This window comes from Strix aluco, chromosome 5, assembly GCF_031877795.1.
Source record: "Strix aluco isolate bStrAlu1 chromosome 5, bStrAlu1.hap1, whole genome shotgun sequence".
NCBI classification, from domain to species: Eukaryota; Metazoa; Chordata; class Aves; order Strigiformes; family Strigidae; genus Strix; species Strix aluco.
In genome coordinates this window covers 72,599,599-72,618,935 of record NC_133935.1, presented here as the reverse complement: position 1 = coordinate 72,618,935, position 19,337 = coordinate 72,599,599, and the positions used below count along the sequence as shown (strand labels likewise).

The following is a 19,337-nucleotide window of genomic DNA, read 5'->3' as shown; positions in this document are numbered from 1 at the left end:
AGCTGAGGCTGTTGAGGCCCCACATCCCCGGCCAGCTGTCGCCAAATCCCTCATGCAGATTGTCCGTCTGAAACCTTCAGTCAGCGTCACTTAGCATTGCTGCGGTTGTGGAAGGGGAGGTTGTAGGCAGTCACATAACATGCTGTCCTGCAAACACCAGCTGATGTCTCCACCCCCACAGTGGCAGTCGTGGCCTGCAGCGAGTGGCCTGGTCCCCGCTGGGAAGTGGTGCTTTGGAGTAAGCCTTGCTGTGAAATTGGTGCTTGGTTTAATCTTTTCAAACCCCATCTGACTGCTCCTGATGAGCTCCTTCGTTTTGTCCAGGGTGTCTGATATGGTAGTGTGCCCTGTCACCGCAGTCAGAGCCGGTCTCTGATGCCATGTGGCTTCCCCCCTGCCCTCCTGGCATTTGGGGTACCCATAGCCCTGAGGTTGGCTGGGGGGCAGAGGGGGAGGCGGCTGCACCATGTGGTATTGGAGCTGGTGGGGCTGGTGCTGGTGTTCCTGCCACTCTCCTCTCATGGGCTGTTAAAAATGATGGAAAAACTCAAGAGCAAGCAAAGTTTTTGTAAGCTAGGTGGTGGATGACTGCCACCCCCAGCCTGGTACCAGCTGAGGTAGCTTTTATGTTATCTCTATATGTCAGCTTTCATTATGGTGGGTGGGATTCACAGGGAGACACTGAGGGCAGCGGGACCCCCCAGGTCCTTGGTGGGCGAGCGATTTGTGCCCATGTTAGCCACAACCCGATGCACCGCTGCGGGGCTGCCACGCACTGTGGCTGTGGCACTCGGGGACCAGCTAGTGTCAGGGTGAAATACCTCTGCTCTTCACTGCTGAGGGGAAACGTGGTGAGCGGAGGCAGGAGATGTGCTCCCAGGAGGTGGGGGCAGGGCAGCAGCACCCAGCCTTGTTCCTCACGCACCCCCAGGTCTCCTTCCTCCAGCCCCGGGCTCCTGCCTTGCTCACAGCACAGGGAGGAAACCGCTGCAGGCAGCGGCTGCCTCTGCAGCAGCCACTGTGAGCAGGCACAGCTTCTCTGGCGTCACCTACCTGGCACGATTTGTCCCTCCATCCTCAGCCCAGGTGTGTGGTGATAGCAGCCAGTCATGGCTCAGAGCATCCAAGCAGGGCTTGGACACGGCAAGCTCCAGGGATCCCCAACAGCCTCAGCTGGTCTGGGGTTCTCCGAAAATTTGGAGTGCAGGTTCTCTGGAGAGCAAATGTCCTTCCAGACCTCCTGTTTCCTGAGAATTACTCTAGCCCGGGGAACAGAGTTAACCTTCTGCAGTGCGATGTATTGGCTTGTCCCATGATCAGCTGCAGCTCTGGGTCCTTTCGCCAGGCCAGTCCCTGTGTGCTGAGTGTGACACAGCGTCAGTAAATCACAACCCTCTCTCTGCAAGCATGCACAAACAGTTGATTTGGAAATGTTTTATCTCAGCTCTATTAAATATAATAGCAGCCCTCTTGCAGCTTCCTGCCTCATCTCCACTGACTCTGTCTTTTAGCCCAAGATTCCACATGGAGCTGGTGTATCAGCACCCTCTGCAGCCGCCTGCCTGCTGCGCGGGAGCTCACTGCGAGCTGGTCTCTGTTGGCTTTCGCATCCAGAGAGCTGCAGCATCCAGAGCGAGCGCTGTTGAGGTGTAAGGTGTGAATTTACAGCAGTGTGTCTAGGAGAGAGGGTGAGCGTTTGGTATTCCGCTCACAGAGTTATGAGACCTTGCTGGTGTTCGGTATCACCAGCCCTGGAGCAGCAAGCTCCGATTTGGGTACCTGGGACTGTCGCCTCTAACCCATCAGAGGCTGTCAGTGAAAAGAGGCTGCAGAAGCATTGCAGAAAGGTCATTCTCTTTTGTGGGGATAGATGAGGCATTGGATGCAGGGAGTTGAGTATTTTTTCCAGGAAACTCATCCTTCCTGAATCTGCTGTCTGCTAAAACCCTTAAAAAGCCAATTCACAAACACTTTCCACCTGAGAAATAATCACTTGTATGAAGACTTAAGCTTCTCATTTCCTACAATGATAATCCTTCACAAAAATGAAATAAGGATTTCTACAAAGTTTGTTGAGGCTCTTGGCATAATAACATCCAGCAATAAACTGACCCATTAATGAAACAAAATTTCTGTTGGTGCTTGCCCAGAAAACCTTACCTTGCAGGTTACTGTAATTAAGAGCTGATTTTACAGGAATAAAGGTTACCAGCTGCATATTGAAACTGCTTCTGACTGAAGCTTAGGGTAATGTTTTCAGTGAGTCTTTCTTTCCATCTGTATTTAGAAGCATTCAAGTGCCACCGTTAAACCAATGCTCCCAGTCTTCAGTTAACTACAGGCACCCTTCTGTCCTTTTCCCCAACAAAACTCAACTTATAATTGTTGCTTACCAAACACAGTTAAAACCATACACATTTCTGTGGCCTCCCTGGAGACTTAGCACACTGTGAGGAAGATTACCATGGATGAAAAAGGAGCCTCTTTGCCTATGCTATTGCCTCAGAGAAAGCTGGTGGTGCCTGGATGTGTATAGTGGGATGATGGTCATTACTGGAGGTTACAAATATCGGTGGATTAATATCATCGGCTGCTGAAGTAGCAAGTGAAGAAAGCTGGATTTGAGGCTACTGCTGAGAGAGAGAGGAGATTCCTGTTAAACCAAACTCAGCTCTTCCCAAAAGTTACAAAAAAATCAGGTGAGAGAAAGCACCTGAGCAGAGGGGAAGATTGGCACCGAGATAAGGACAAAGCATGATTCTCTTCTAATGCAATAATAGTAACATAAATACTTTAAAATACTTCTCTAGTGGCTAAAAAGAGCACACTACCTTATTTATAATCATTGCCAGCACACATACCACTACAAAGATAGTTTTCTTTCTTCTGATTGATTTGCAATTACAGGTAAAAATCATAAGGTAATTGGATTCTATACACTCTCATCCAGAGGCTTTGGAACATGATTATCTACAGTGATTGACATATCCCAAGTGTTGAATTATCCCATTTGAGACATGTATGCAGCTCTGATGTACAGCCAGTCAGAAAATGGGTGTCTGGCACTGAGCAGCGTAATTTCAGCCCTTACTGGGAAATGGTGCAATCTAGGCTGAAACCTGGCTGGAACCGGACAGATTTTGAGAGTTTCTATATTAGTGACCGAAGTGAAAATAAGCTTTACCTACTGAAAGGCTCTAAATTATGAGAGGTATGAGAGATAACTTAATAAGGAGGTATTGCTTCATTTGAAAGCCCCCACATCTACATCCATACTGTGCAACCAGTTCTCTTTTCCCAGTTCTGACCTGCACTCTTTGTCCCATAGGGTCACACGAGCAGACTGGTAATATGTTCCGCTCAGAGGGTAGTTCTGCAGATCATGAGTATCTGCCTGAACTCGGGTACCTCACTTCACTGTAAAACAAAATAAAATTCAAAAGTCCCAGCACCGATGCCAGAAATCAGGAGCGTAACTTCCATTGCAAGTTAATGGCAGTTTGCCTTGGGTTGGGCCACTTCAGCATCTCTCTAAGCACAGCCACCGGAGAACTCTCTGGCCATGTGACAATTTTACATCTGCCAGTCTAATAAAACGCCTCAGATCTCAAATGTACAATGCTGGAGCTTTTAGCTGTGACGTGGCCTCTGCCACGGCATATTGCAGGAGGCTGGCAGACCAAGCGAGCCGGGCAGTCCCGGTGAGGAGGGCCGTGACGCTGGACACTCGCCATTGGGAAGGCCAACAGGTATGTACCAGGCATGGGGGACTGCCAGGAAAACGCCCGCCTTCGAGGTGTCCTAACGCCGGGCAGCAGGGGCGGCTGCTGGTGTGGCACAGTCTGCACGGGCTTCGTAACGCTGGGTGAACAACGGTGCCTTACAAACCCCAGGTAATGGCTGAGCTTTCAGCAAATCATAGCTGTTACTCAAATAAATTATAGTTCCTGTGAAGAAGATGAGCATTGCCGTTTCAGATGAAAAAATTACTTGGGAGCTCACTTTAACAATAAATTGAGTCAACCTAAAAAAGAAAATCTGCTTATGTCAAGCCTTACGAAGTGGGCAGTGAATTGGCTAAATGATAGTTACACGTTTCAGAAGTCCAGCTGTGCAAACCACTTCCCATGTATGCAATTTGTATATATAAAAGACGATGCTGTTTTCTTCCAAGTACAGAAAAGTCTGCTGAAATTTCTGAAACCCTATTTTTAAAATGGCATAGCCATAAACTTGCAAACTGTTGAGCAGTGTAGACCTTCTTTTAAAATGGGCTCTTATCTTCAAAAATAAAAGCCAGCAAAAAAAAAAAAAAGAGCCAGCACAGCCACTACTTTGATGATGATAATGGAGACAAAGAATGGTGACGGGTCTCATCAGGGCTGGGTGACACACAGCCCTTCATCCACAAAACCTTTTATTACAAAATGTAGAAATAAAAGAAACTGACCTGGTGAGAATGAAGGCAGTGAATCCTTTAACAGCTGTCTCCAAGGGAGAAAGTATAATATATTAACCTTATAAAAGCAAATCTCCTGCACTATTTAAGCTATAGTCTCCAGCATAGCTTCTGCCCAAGCCCATTTGTAATGAACAGGATCCCTGCCCGCAGCCAGCCGGCTAATGCCAGCATGTACACCACACACTTTTATACACACACACACATGTAACATCTACAGAGAGAGAGAGATGTGTATGGAAGTAAAAGTGTATGGATATACAAGTGGAAGATGTCAATAACAGAGTGAATCTCCCTGACGCCTTTACTAGGAACTTTCTTAGAAGGAAAGAATATCACCTAGAAACAATATTATCAGAAACTTTTATTTGTTGTAAGTTGTAGCTTCACACAAATACTGAAATGAAGATGAAAGCATTTCAGATTTTCAATCTGCAGGCAAAATACGAACACATAAAAGATTTGTCAGTATTAACAGCCACATAATGAATCAGTAGAACTGCTATGGAAGGAAAAATTAAGCTTTTTTTTTGGTAAAAATTAATAAGTTAGTTCTTTTAAAGTTACATTCTATGTGTGCAGATGTAGATTTTCTGTTGTTTTCCATTTTTGTACTTAGGACAAACATATGGCAGTGGGTAGCTTGTCTGTTAAAATGGATAAGAATCAGACAACAGTTCTGAACTAAGAGCCACATCAAATATGGTTTGAAGTGAAACAGACTCTTTCCACTACATTCAAGAGAAGCAAAGTCAATCCCAACCTACAGAATCCTGTGGATATATGGTGGGGACGCCAATCTAATTCCTCAGGTTTACATTTACTAGGCTATTGTAAAATCCTATGTTAACAGTTAGAGATCTATAGCAATCCATACTTAGAGGCAGCAGTGAGTAGATAGAGATCTATAGTTAATACTAATTTAAAGCAAACAAACAGCAAACAAATATTTTGTCTAACCAGGCTAGAAAAATCAAGATATGCCAGTTAAATGAAACACACTGAGAACAGGACAAAACTTCTCTATTCTTCACATGCCATTCTAGCGGGTCAGTGCTTATCTCTCTCCTTCATTATATTAACGTAATTCAGCACCTCTAGAGTCCTCCTGCCAGCCAAGCTCAGATACTCGGCTTCAGCAGAAAACGCCGCTGTTGCGGCCGCGCTGCCCGTGCCCGCAGGCTGCAGCCCCTCATGGGCCAGCATTTCGTGCCCTCCAGCGGTGCCCGCGGTGCTGGGAGGAGGGACCCCCCCCGGGCTGCGGGCAGAGGGGCGGGAGCCCCCACAGCTGCACACCCGCATCCTGCCACACTGGGTGGCAACATCCACCTTCTCTGCTTCTGGAACAGAGCTCTCAGTCTGCGACCAAACATCACGGCGGGTACTGCGAGTGACATTCCCTCTTTTGAGAGCTTGGTGTAAGGAGCTGCCCTCAGATGGGGCGGGCTGGTTTTTACTTTCCTCCTCTGTGGCACATAAAATAGACCTTTTCTCCTGAAGATGGTTTGCTTCTTCTCTAGTCAAAGTACTGCTGGGCTGGAGAGGTCTGGTGTGAGAGGTCTTGGGGCGCTCTGTGCTTGCTGAGCCTGAGACTGGGTTGGCATCACTGATCTTCAAGGACTGATTGTTCAGATATTCCTTCTTTTTGGCTGCGTCTTCCTCTTCAGACTGTTTGAACAGAATTGTGTGAATGCAACTGTTTAAATAGTTCAATAACTAAGGACTACATTGATGACCAAGTTAATTAAATAAACAGAAAGGCCAGATTTTGGTTGTTTGTTTGTTTTTTTAAATTCTTTCTCCAAGGGTGTACTTGTGGCCGTTGTTGAAGAGAAGGTGGGTAAGGCAGACCTTCACTCGCACACAGAATTTATATTCTTACATTGTGGCATTTTGGTGTTCAAGAATGGCTGAAAACACACGGTGTGTCAAATCCACCTGCCTTACAGACATGTGATGCGAGGTAGCTATACATCAAGGAAGAATACAGAAGTCACTTTACTGTAATTCCACAAGGCCTGGTATTATCAAGAGACCAGACCACATGTCTGTTAAACTACTTAGGAAAATTTACAGCTAATCTTTTCTTGTCTTGTTGCCTTGAAGTTGCCTTGTACAAAACAAAAACATAAATAAGATTCCAGCTACATCCACCCTTAGATTCACTCAGGCATACAGATATAATTCAAATGTACCCTGCAAAGCCATAAAGGGGCAGTACACACCATGTCAGGACTAGAGCTGAAGCAGCTTTCTGTCTGCCTTGGCGAGTAACAGGGAGACTGGCTGCTGACTGATGACTCCACATCTGAAAAATGAGATGAAAAGGAAAGAAAGCTTACTCACCAAAAATTCCCCAAACATCCAACTCTCAAGTACAGCACGTAGAATTAAACATTACTACAGCTGATGCAATTTTAAGGTACTGTTTAAAGAATGAAGTGTTAGCGAGGTCAATCTAGTTCTTGGCAATAGCCAATTCTTCTCCTCTCGAGACAACATGTCTTAACAGAAAGTGTGCAACGGGTGCCCCAAAGCTTCAGCTATGCTGTTAATCAGCAGCCTGCACCAGCAGCAGAAATGTGCTACCCAAAACGAGGAAAGACTCTGCAGAGCAAGGGCGGGGAGAGACCACAACAAACTCCCTGCACACACTGGCTGCCATGCAGGTTACATCTTTTTCTCTTGGAGGCCCTCAGGAGCTCTTCTGCTCTGCAATACAGCCAGCACAGCTGAGCCCTACAGCTAATGAGGGAGCAGAAAGGATGTGGGGTCTCCCTGCTGATTCCTCTCACTCTGTTCACATGTGGAATGACAGCATATAGTCTAGTGGGAGAGAATAAATATTAGTAAAGACTGGACCAGTAAAATGGCACATGTCAAATATCTAATGAAGATATTAATTAATACAAAAAACATGTCAAAGATTTTTTCTGATCAACAGAGGTCTGCAGGAACAGAAGGAAATAAAATTACCGGCATTTACTTGGCACTTTTACTATATGATGATGTTAGTAAACTTGAGTCATGGTGTTCAGATAATACTCTTGACCTCTCTTGTGGATTTATATTATTTTTAGCAGTTACCCCGACTTTCAGAGCTATCTTTTCAGTTTAGGGGACAACTTTGGAGGAAATGGGACAATGAAAAATATGTGTGTAATACTCACCAGAGAGAAGTTAACCTGAATTTACCTCTTCAAGGAAAAGCAAACACAGATAGTTCTTAGTTACCTGGTAATGCTAGTCTTCTTTAAACAGTACTGTGTGAATCAAAAATACAAGCCCTCATCAAATGTAACATCCTAAAAAGGTCAAAACACTTCTCCCTGGATTTAAAAGTAACTGTTTCAGTTTCACATGTAAAGAAAAATCTGATTTTTCAATTAATAATGTATAAATGGTACTAACCCTTCTCCACCTTGTGAAGATTTGAACTCACTCCAAACTTATACTCTTTCTCTTGTGCTGCTGTGAACTTTTAAAAATAATTAAGTGTTAATAGTGAGTGTTCAGCTGGATCAGCTCCTCGGGTGAGGAACATTCAGTTTCTGTATTACTGCACTGTATTGCAAAGTATTTTAAGAGGTACAAAACCGCTGAGCAATACTGCACGTATCTGCGTGACTTCTACAGGCAAAATATATAAAATATTCTTTATATGTATACTGGCATAAAGCTCCTTTACAATACTGAAGTGTCCTCCTTATAATGTCTGGGCACTGCCTGCAGCATCTGATCCTAAGGGTTAATGTGTAACTTTTGCACAATGTATTTCAGGCGTCAGCTTAGGTGTGAATCAAACGATGTAAATGACAGCCCGAAAGGGCTATCTATCTGAACGACTTCACTAGAAGCTGTTCTTTCTGGATTCCTTACATAGACCATGACAAAAAAGGAACTTCCTCAGAAGTGAATTCAGTGAAGCTAAATTCAGCTTCTAACTGCTGCGGACATTCCTTCTCCATCTCAAATGAATGGTACAAACAGTAGGTTTGACAAAAATTATGTCTCTTTAAAAAGTTACCTCTTCAAATCCAAAGAGCTGGTTCTGTCTCCAGGCTGATTCTTTCACAGACTCATCATCACTGAGGGATGCAAACACAGAGTTCTCTGGTAAGTGATTTCCCCTCCTGTACTTTTATTTTCTTTCTGAATTAAAATCATTACTGGTGACATTTTTGTCTTCAATTTTTATTTTTTCTTCAGTAACCATGAAATGCTTCCCACTATTGAGAGCATTGAACTTATTTCTGAACCTGAGATGTAACACCAAGAATCTGTTTTTCACAAACTTCACTTCTGTTGAAACACAGTGAGCTTCAATATGAGAGATGACAGAAGATAGCACTGCTTTGTAAAATGGAAGGTGTTATGGATCAGAGACTTTAATAAAACTGTTTTGTAAAACATGGGGCACTCGCATATGCTAACTTTAGTCCAGGGAGACACTAACTTCCTCTGTAATCAGTGGAAGGAGACAGGGTCTTTTAGAGGGCAAGTCAGAGCAACAGCTTAACTTCAGGGACTCAGAATTGCCCCATGAAACAGACTTTCTCTGTACTTGTTATAGACAGATGAACAATGGTATAAAAGACTTACCTGTGCATAAATTTATTCTCATTATTGACTACTATTTTTACTGGGAAAACTGGGTCCTCAGTAATCCTTTTGGAATTTTGCCTTCATATCCTCTTAGCAGGATTTCTCCAGTTCAGCAAGGTCTCTGCAGTTACCACTAGTGTGTAGATGATTGATAAGTTCTATGGCACTCACCTTTTTTTTCTTGAATCGTTCTCTACATTCTCCTTTAAGTTAATCTGCTGATCGTGATGATAAGCAAATGACTCTAAAATAAAGAAGTAAACCTTGATTTTAAAATGCAATCACATAAATGCAATTTAAAAATAAATGCTTCCGTGAACTTTTAAAAATAATTTAAATAATTGGATTTAAAATGGGCTCTTTTTAATTTTAAATTGCTGCATTCTGAAGACTCGTGACATGGTTTTTGGTCAGGACAGACACATCTCTGGTTATAAAAACATATGTCTTTAAAAGGAGAATAAAACCCAGAATATATGTCCTTAAAATAATGACACGCACCATTTTTTTCAAGGTTTGCAGGTTTTTCTTTCTTTTCAGAGGGTATGAAGCAGTGCTGTCCCTCATGACAGTCCTGCAGGTGGGTTTTATGAAGTCCACTGGTATTCTTGTAGCTTGCACTTGAGGCATTGTTACTTTTAAGTAAAACCTGTTTTGGAGCTGTGAAAATGCCTTCAAGGTGTCTGTCTACAGAACTTTTTTTTGTATTGATTGCAGGATAAGCCTCTCTAGTATCATAAGGATAATTTCTGTTAGTCATTTGATTTCTATCATCAGGATCAATGAAAAAAATGGCAGTACTGCTTTGGTTAACAAAAGGATTAAAATGCTTTGTGGAAGGATTATTATGGATTGGTTGGCTCTCATCTTCAAACAGTGTCAGAAAGGAACAATCACTTCCATCTTGGGGAGCTTTCAGTTCTGCAGTTTCTTTCACAACATCAAACAATGATTCTTTTATTCCTTCACTGTTTTCTGATTCATTACTGGTCATTATCACTGGATTTTTGCTGGCAGAATTCATATAGCCCAGCCTGGGGGTGGGGGGTGAGGTGGAGAGGGGGTAGAAAAGAAAAAAACAGTTTGCTCAGTACATAAATAAGCAAAATACTAACTGCTAACACAACAAACTATGATAACTTGATGATAAAAATCTCAAAGACTTTACTGCTCATCACACTTGCTGTTGTCCCAAATGTACATTATTTCAACTGAAATTGTGTCCTGTATTTTATTTCCACTTTATAGTAAGGTTGGTTTAAAAGGCGTTGTTTCATGTCTCCAAACATCCCAAGACATGAGTCATCTTCCTGAGTCGGGAACTGTGATTTATAAAATCAGCCACAGTATGTCACTGCTGCTCCACCAGCTGACCGAAGAAGGCTACTTTGGGGGGGGGAAAAAAAAAAAAAAGAAAAAGAAAAAAAAGGAAAAGAAAAAAAATAGGAAGACGGCTTATTCCGTTCATAAAAATAGTTTATTCTTCAAGACTACAGTTCTCTCCTGTACTGAAAGCTCATAATAAGCTCTGTGTGCTGCTTAATTCCTGATCTCTTGAGCAAGTGTCTTCCATTCGTACTTGAGGTCAGTAACCCTAATTCAGCACAGAATCTTTCTGTTCCACTGTCAGGAGGCCAGTCAGACATTTTGTTTTGCCCATACTTCCCTACTGTGGCGGTGTGCTCCCTGCCCCCAACCCGACCTGTATTTCCCACAACCCTGCTCAAGTGACAACCACCAGGGGTGGTGGTAATGGATATCTCTGGTCGTGATGGCTGCATCCTACTCAAAGTGGATTCGGGGGAGACAGATAACAACACAATAGCCAAGGACTAATTTGAACAACGTGCCCACCTAACCACAGTACTGGTCAATGTCCAACTCATGACAAATTTGGAAGAAACTAACACCTGTAGTTCGTATGCAAATATGACTATAAGTCAATGCTCTTACTCCATAAATAGTGGACAGCCCAGGGCCTGTTGAGCTCTCCTGCACAGCAATGGACTGCAGCCAGGATCTCCCCTTGAGCAGGGACACCTCTCAAGGTTACTCCTCGAGGTTGAGAGATTCCTTGCCGCAACAGATTCTCGGTAAGTGATTAACAGCATGCTAAACTTTGAAATCTTAAGTGATATAAAGGCTTGATTGTGCATACATAATCCTTTAGACATAAACTGTTGACCAAGTTTAGGACTAACTCTTTTCTGAGGAGTTTAGAAAGCAAGAGGGTCCATTCTGAACCTCGTGACTCAACTGGAAGCTCTCCCTGACAGTTTCGTCTGACCCTGTCCTCCATGTAGTAAATGCCAAGTGAACCTTGCCACTGAATCTTGTTAAACCACTGTCACATTTACTATCAAACTTTGTTAAATCGCTCTTTTATATCAATAAACACATTGCTACTTCTCTCTTACGAGTGAAGTGCGTCACTCTACCCACGACACCTACCCCACTTCTGATAGTAGTGGTTTTGAAGATGCTATCGTGCTAGGATTATTAGCATGAAAGCTATCATGCTTTCATCTACTTGGCTCTTAATCTAACACCTTCACTGCTTTTTTCTAGACTTGATCTGCTGATTGACCTTTCAGAAAATCTGAGCAAAAAGTTGAGGCTTCTAAAGCACAGACAACTGGCAAAGGTGGCTGCTCAAAAAAAATGCCCTTTCTTTAAAAATTTTGAGCAATGCTATCAATGGAACTTGGAAACTGAAATGTAGTACAGAAAACTCTTACTGGAGAAAAATTCTGTAATGTTTTGATCAGCAAATACTTGGAACTGGATAAAGATCCTAGAGAACTTAAATGAGAAAGTAGTGTCCTCTACTTGCAGAAACCTCTCCAGAACACTTTTAAAAGGCTAAACACACTAGAGTTTGTTTCTGGAGAAACTTGCATAAATCTACATGAGGAAGGTAAAACCATTTTGTGAAGCAGTTCAGAGGCTCCTTCTTCACTCCAGCTGAACATTTTGTAATGCTAAGTAATAGTAGATGAGGAAATAAAACATCTAAAATTTTTAGTTAATATTTAATGACAGCTCTCAGACGTATGCATGTTGATTACATCATCAGTATGTTACAATTACATTAAACAATTGTGTAAGTTTATACTCTACTTTTTGCATACAGCAAAAGAAACTCCCTTCCCAGGAGAACTGCCAGCTCTTGAGGTATAAGAATTCATGGCTACAATGGATGAAAACAAAACAAGGGTGATACAAATAAATGGATTTGAAGAACAGTTGTAAAGGAGATGTTGTTAGTGAGCCATGAATGGGCAGAGGACTAAGGAAGGTGCCACAAACTGATGAGTGGAGGCCTGAGGGCCTGTGGAGAAATGAAAGGGGATATGTAGGTGAGATAAGGTTATGTAGGGCTTTAATGTAAGGATTTCATCAGGAATTCACCAAGATATACAGCAAGGTGAATGTTACCCTCATTTTAGGTTTTGCTGGAGATATTGGAAGAAGCTATGAGAAGAGAGAAAGAGAAAGTTAAGGTGGCTAAGACTGGAAGGTGATGTGTTCATCTGTTATCATGCGGTCAGTGAGCTTATCAGTCACTTGACTTCCCAGGCAAACAGGCTGTAAGTACTTCAGGAACAGCAAAATAATATGTGTTTTTTTATGGCTTGTTGTGGTTTAATCTCAGCTGGCAATTAAGCACCACACATCTGCTCACTCACTCCACCCATACCAGTGGGATGGGGAAGAGAATTGGGAAAAAAAAAGTAAAACTTGTAGATTGAGATAAAGACAGTTTCATAGGATAGGAAAGGAAGGGGAAATAATAATAATAATAGAATATACAAACCAAGTGATGCACAGTACAGTTGCTCACCACCCGCTGACCAATGACCAGCCAATCCCCAAGCCATGGTGTCCCTCAGCCAGCTCCCACCAATTTATATACTGAGCATGACGTCATATGGTATGGAATATCCCTCTGGCTCATCTGAGGCAGCTCTCCTTGCTATGCCCTCTCCCAGCTTCTTGTGCACTCCCAGCTTCTGCTGGCAGGGCAGTATGAGAAGCTGAAAATTCCTCAACTTAGTATAAACACTGCTCAGCAACAACTAAAACATCAGTGTGTTATCAACATTATTCTCATCCTAATTCCAAACCACAGCACTATACCAGCTACTAGAAAGAAAATTAACTTAATTCCAGCCAAAACCAAGACATGGATCTATCCAGCCAAAGTTATGACAGGAACTTTCAACCAGACAGCAGACTTACAGAATAAAAAGGGTAAAGAAAGATTAGCCCTGTAAGACCCCTAGATCCAAGGCAAGAGCCCATGGAAAGAAACTGAAATAAAATGTTTAGTATAAATTAGTCTGGCCCTAAACCCTCTGTGATTAAAAAGATTTTTAATCAGCATATACAAAAAGAAATATATTGTAGATTTCTATCCAGTCTTTTAAAACCAAAGTGTATATTCTCATATGAGTATTACTGAACTAACTCTAAAAAAAGAGAAAATGCTATAGTAGGATCACATATGAAACAGAAGGAAAGAAAATGCTTTGTTCCTGGAATCCCAAATGTAAACAGTGTAGGTGGAGAAGTTGCTCAGCATCAAGGTCATCAGAAAAGCACTTGCAACAATGACCAGAACTAATGAGAGCTGGGGCAGCTACCCTCCCTGTGGCCTCTTAGTAAATCTGTGCTTCTCACTTGGGGTGAATTCAGTAACACCATCATGTTTGTGATGTTGCAAAAAATAGATTATGGTTCCAAGCACCTACCTAAAATTCACATTTTGCTGCCTTTCAGCAAATTTAAATAGATTGGTATGTTCAGTCTTTGCATTTAATTTCAATTTCTATTTGAAAAGCATCAAAAATCAGTGAAAAATGATTAATCAAGATTATCTTAGTATTTTTCTTATTTAAACTTGACTGTTATTTCTCTTGTTAATGTAAAATCACTGCCTACCTATGCAATGGCTTAAACAGTTCCTGAGGCACTGTATCAGACTTCTTGAAAATACACTGGCTCAGAGGTTTTATTATCCAAGGGTCTTGATCAGAAGAACTATTTCCTGGCTGAGAAAACAGGAGAAGCTATCAAACTCTGAATATATATAATAGTTATAGTGTTTAAAACTTTAAGGTTGGGTTTGCAACAATATACATGTTTTCCCACTATTTTTACTTCTTTTTATGTTTACAGTGGAAGCCCAAACCTCCTTACAGCCCAGCTGAGTTCTGTATAACTCATACTTTTCCATATTTGCATATCACTGTTAATATGGAAAGTGTCCTTTTAGCACCCTGTCCTCCCATAGTATGAACAACCTTGATAGACTGTAACAAGCTGATGTTCCGCTGAAGATCACATAATCTGGTCTGGAAGGGACCTCAAGAGGCATCTAATCCCACTTGCTCAAAGCAGGGCCAGCTTCGAGGTTAGGCCAGATTGTTCAGGATTGTTCAGGACTGAGATTCCACAGCCGGTTGGGATGGCCTCTTCTGGTGCTTAGCTACTTTTGTGGCAATATTTTTTTCCTATACAGTTTCCATTGTTGAAACTTGTGACTTTTACTTCTTGCCATTTCACTGTGTACCTCTGGCTCTGTCCTGTCTGTAACTGTTTAGACTGTGGAAGACAGCACTTAGTTCACCCCATAGCCTTCTCTTTCCCAGGCTATGAAAGCCCCAATCTCTCCACATTCATCATGTGCTCCAATCTCCTAACAGTTTTTGTGACCCTTCATTGCTCTTGCCACAGTTTGTTGATCTCTCTCTTGTACTGGGGGTCCCAGAACTGGACACATTATTTCAGATGTGTTCTCACATATGCTGCTCAAAAGGAAACAATCACTAGCCTTTGACTGCTGGGTATGCTGTTTCTAATACACCCATCTATGTAGTTGTCCTTCGCTGCTAAGAGGGCGCACTGCTGACTCACGTACAACTTCTTGTCCACCAGCACCCCCAGATCCTGCTCTGCAAAACTGCTGCCTAATCAGTCAGGCCCCACCTGCACTGACATGTGGGGTTATTTCTGCCAAGGTACAGGGCTTTGTATTTCTCGGTGTCAAACTCTATGAAGTTTCTTGTGGCCTTCTGCTTGTGAAGATCCCTCTGAGTAGCAGCCCTGCTACTGTAATGATCACTCGGCCAATTTGGTGTCATGCATGAACGCGTTGAGGGTGCATGCTGTCCCATTGTCCAACTCTCTAATGAAGATGTACCGGACTTGGTATTAATCTCTGGGGATCCCTGCCATTACTGACCTGTTGCCAATTAGACTTTAGCTGTCAGACAACTACTTTGAGCATGATGGTAACAGCCATTTTTTACCCATCTTATTGTCCACTCATCTGGTTCGTACATCCCCACTTTGGCTACTAGGATCAATGGGAAACCTTGTCAAAAGCCTTCCTAAAGTCGAGGTAAATATCTGATGCTCTCCCTTATTCATAGAGCTAGCAATTTCATCACAGAAGGCAGTCAGGTTCATTAGGCACGGTATGGTCTTGGTAAATCTATGATGGCTGTTTCCAGTCACCTTCTTCATGTACCTTGGAATTTCCTCTGGGAGGTCTAGCTCCATAATCCTTTCAGGGACGGAGGTGAGATAATACTTCCCCAGATCGTGCTTACATTTTTGCAGATGGGCATAACATTTGTGTATTTCTTGTCACTGAGAAGCTTTCCTGATCACCACAGTCTTTCAAAGATGATAGACAACTGTCCTGCAGTGATGTCATCCAACTCCCTCAATATACTTGGGCACACCCTGTCCCAGTCCTATGTATTTCTTTATGTCCAGGTTACTAAGGATGCCCTAACTTGTTCCTCCACTACTGTTTTGTACCATTCTCCCCCAAACTCTCTACTGAGCTTTAAGATGTGCCAGAGAGCAGACCTTGTCAGAAAAGCCTGAAGCAAAGTAGGTCTTGAGTGCCTCAGACTTTTCCATGTCCTTTGTCACTAGGTCTCAATTCTATTTAGCATTTTCCTTGGTTTCCTTTTGCTGATGACATACCTATAGAAGTCCTCCTTGGTGCCCTTCTCACCTCTTGTGAGTTTCAGCTCTGACCATCCTAATGCTACCCCTCCAAGCTCAGGGGATGCTGCTGTATTCTTCCTGAGTTGCCCATGCCTCCTTCCACAGTTCCCTTTTGCATCTGAGCTCACTCAGGAGTTCCCTGGTTTAGCCAAACTGGCGTCCAGGACCTACTCATTCTCTTGAACACTGAGGTGGACTGTCCTTGTGTTTTGAAAACATCCTTCTTGGACTCCTTTGTCCTTTAGGTCATCTTCCTGTACATTTCTGCCTACCCATTCCCTGAACAACCCAACATTTCCCCTTCTGAAACCCTGAAGTACTCCTTCCTCCCTTACCTCAAGACTTTAAAATACCACCGGTGATACACATAGAATTTGTTTTATTATTTTCAATAAATAATATATTTTCTAAAAATAGAGTATATTTGCTATCACTTTTCTAAGGATGATTTTTTTAAAAACCCCAAAGTTAACAAAAGGAAAAAAAATAGTAATATGCATCAGAAAAATAACTTTCAATCATTTCTTAAACTTAACTTGAGTTGAACATCAGGCTTTTCTCAATCCTTTTAGGAGCATTGAGAATACTGTACGAAGTATGTTACTCACTGAGACACTGCATGATTACAAATTAGGTCACGGTGATCACCTGGGATCATATGATACCCAGTTATACTAATTGTACATTTAAGAAAGCTGTATTTATAACTGTAATACATTTCAGTTTTCTTTAACCAACTTTACAAGTCAGAAACAAAAGAAAGTCAGTGGTATGTGACTAACTCTCTTTCTGCATATATCAGCGATACTGAGAGCTCAGTGAACAAAAGCTCAAGTTAAGCGTATTTTATAACAATAAAAGAAATATATTTGTATATTCATTGCCACCAGCCTACAGGAAATGTTGATTCATAATTATCTTCACCATTACGCTAATTCTACACCCCAAATAAATGAAAGTTAGTTTAAAGTAATTCTGTGGAAATGACAAAATATTAACCAAACCTGGGTTTGCAGCTTCTCTTCATAGGTCTGTTCCCAAGTGTTGCCCATTAGCTTTGTGTTGAAATTTTCTTCAAAAAGTTGTGTGCAGTTAGAGGACCAAAAATCAGAAGAGGACAATGGACAGGCACTAAAAGCTCTTACTATGTTTTCTTCATGTTCCATACAAGAGTCAGCATACTTTAATTCTGTTACTTGTGATAACTAGACAAAACATAGCCAAGAGATATTTATCTAAAACTGTTTTGACGTAAGCATAAAGTTCAAAGTAATCAAAACTTTCCGTTTCTTTTACATCTCTGCAAATATACCACATGCAAGTGAAAATATTCATGTATTTTGATACGATTTTTTCATTACAAACATAAGGTAATAAGGGCTTATTTTAGGGAAAAAATAAGTACCTACTTAAGTTGAAGCATGTACACAAATGTTATCCTGAGGAGAGATGGGTATAAATACATTTTTAGCTTTTAGTGTAGGTAAATGATCTGCTGACTTGGTTCTTATGTAGTAAAATGAAAAATATTTTAATCCATTGAGGAGAGAACTCCAGCATGTTGTGATACCAACAATGTTATCTCAAGCAGATCAAAACAGGAGATATTTGAAGGCAAAACTCATGGCATGTCTCTGTATCCACAGCTACGTGGAAGTCATGTCTGCAATCCAGTTTATCCAGTGAAAGAGCACAAACTACTGATGCAGTGCAAAAGCCTTGTACATTAATTGCACAAAATCTTTGCACCACAAAACTGTAAGTTTCCAGAAAACTGAAAATTATTATTTTTATAGCCCCTCTTTCTGCTTAATAAAGTGGATATACCTTAATTAATTAAATTGGATATACTTCAACTTAATAATATTTTCAAAACAATTCTTTGCAACATACAGGCCTTAGACTTTATGTTTTGATCCATATGTTAAATTAGCTTTCTGTGTGTGCACGCTGCATTATCAAGTGTTTTAATAAACTGATGTAAATATGTCCGTACAAGTGGAGGTTGAGGAGAAACTTAGCTATCATTTTGATCCATTATTTCTGGCCACACTAAATCTGAAAATATGTCCTCTCTGTCTTCAAGACCTTCCCTTATGACTATAAGGGAAGGCTGACTTAATGTGATATCCAAAAAAGTAGTGGCAGCTCATGGTGATCTTGGCTGAAACACATTAGACAGCTAAACTTTTCACCTATACTAAGGAATTCTTCCCGACTCAAAAGAAAGGAACTTCTAACACCAGAAAAACATCTTTCTTTCTCATCCTAGGTAAACATGCTTTGGCAACATGAATGGGTCAAGAAAATACAGAAAAATACTGTGCAAGCATCTTTTGCAAGCACCTTTCCCTCAGAGTCCTATCTGATATGAACAGCAGAAATCAGTTGAGCTGTATTATCAAGCAAGTCTGAGTCATGTAAACTGTCTTCTAACAGATTTACTAACTTGATTGGGTTTTTTTGTTTAGTTGTTTTTTTACGAAACAGTAGAATGGGTCATTAAAAAAAGCTTAAATTCCATCTAGAGAATGTTTCTTGCTGTAACCTCAATGAGCGTATGAACTTCCCAATTGTACCCACTGAGACTTGTACTTAAATTCCTCTTAAAGACTCACTTCTGTCTATGCTTCTCATATTTCATCATTTCACATTTTTGCATATTGTTTTTAATTTACTTGCAGTTGGCCTCAGCCTCTTTCCCATAATGTCTGTCCTTTGTGATTAGCTTAGAGCACAGGTATTCTTAATTATTTTGGAAAATGCCTACAACAAGGTGAGTCTTTCAAGAAATATGTAAGAAATAGCAGGAACAAATATAAAATATGACTGGCAAATAAAATATCAATATAGTCTTAAAGAGGAAGACTTTACATGCTTCACTATCCATGAGATTTGGTCACTGAAAAATCACTTAAAAATACAGTAGTTGCTGCACATTTTTAGTTTTCCATCAGTGGGAACAACAAACTTACATTATGCTGGTATTTTACTTTCTCTGAGAGATGCTGCCTTCTGCTGTCCAATACTTGTTTTTGTAACCTTGTAAAATGAATAAAAACAGCCTATGAAATACAAGGTATAAGATTAAAAACATTCTGAGTATTGATTTCAAAATAATTTAAGAATAATTTTCCACACATCTTAAAAAGGCCTGATTCTTAAGCAGTTATGAGCAGCCACTGTGTGAGTCAGCCACTTCAGGGTGTCTGAAGTTGGATGAGAAAACAGTGCAAGCGGAAAACGC

At 41.4% G+C, this 19,337-nt stretch overlaps 1 protein-coding gene and 1 long non-coding RNA gene across 2 annotated transcripts in view; one reads left to right on the top strand and one right to left on the bottom strand.

Annotated features, from left to right (window-relative positions):
* Positions 1 to 4,823: 4,823 nt before the first annotated feature.
* REDIC1 (regulator of DNA class I crossover intermediates 1) overlaps positions 4,824 to 19,337 on the bottom strand; it is a 29,913-nt gene continuing 15,399 nt past the window's right edge. Inside the window, exons 5-13 of the mRNA XM_074827759.1 lie at positions 19,066 to 19,132; positions 17,095 to 17,295; positions 14,009 to 14,118; positions 9,566 to 10,098; positions 9,236 to 9,308; positions 8,487 to 8,547; positions 7,871 to 7,937; positions 6,685 to 6,767; positions 4,824 to 6,127 (exon numbers count right to left, since the gene is read on the bottom strand). Coding sequence (XP_074683860.1) covers positions 5,510 to 6,127; positions 6,685 to 6,767; positions 7,871 to 7,937; positions 8,487 to 8,547; positions 9,236 to 9,308; positions 9,566 to 10,098; positions 14,009 to 14,118; positions 17,095 to 17,295; positions 19,066 to 19,132 — 1,813 coding nt within the window. The 3' untranslated portion in view covers positions 4,824 to 5,509. The remainder of the gene's footprint in view (positions 6,128 to 6,684; positions 6,768 to 7,870; positions 7,938 to 8,486; positions 8,548 to 9,235; positions 9,309 to 9,565; positions 10,099 to 14,008; positions 14,119 to 17,094; positions 17,296 to 19,065; positions 19,133 to 19,337) is intronic.
* LOC141924723 (uncharacterized) lies at positions 10,946 to 19,186 on the top strand. Its single transcript, XR_012623651.1, has 3 exons — positions 10,946 to 11,157; positions 17,737 to 17,848; positions 18,363 to 19,186. It is a non-coding gene; the product is annotated as an uncharacterized LOC141924723 (long non-coding RNA).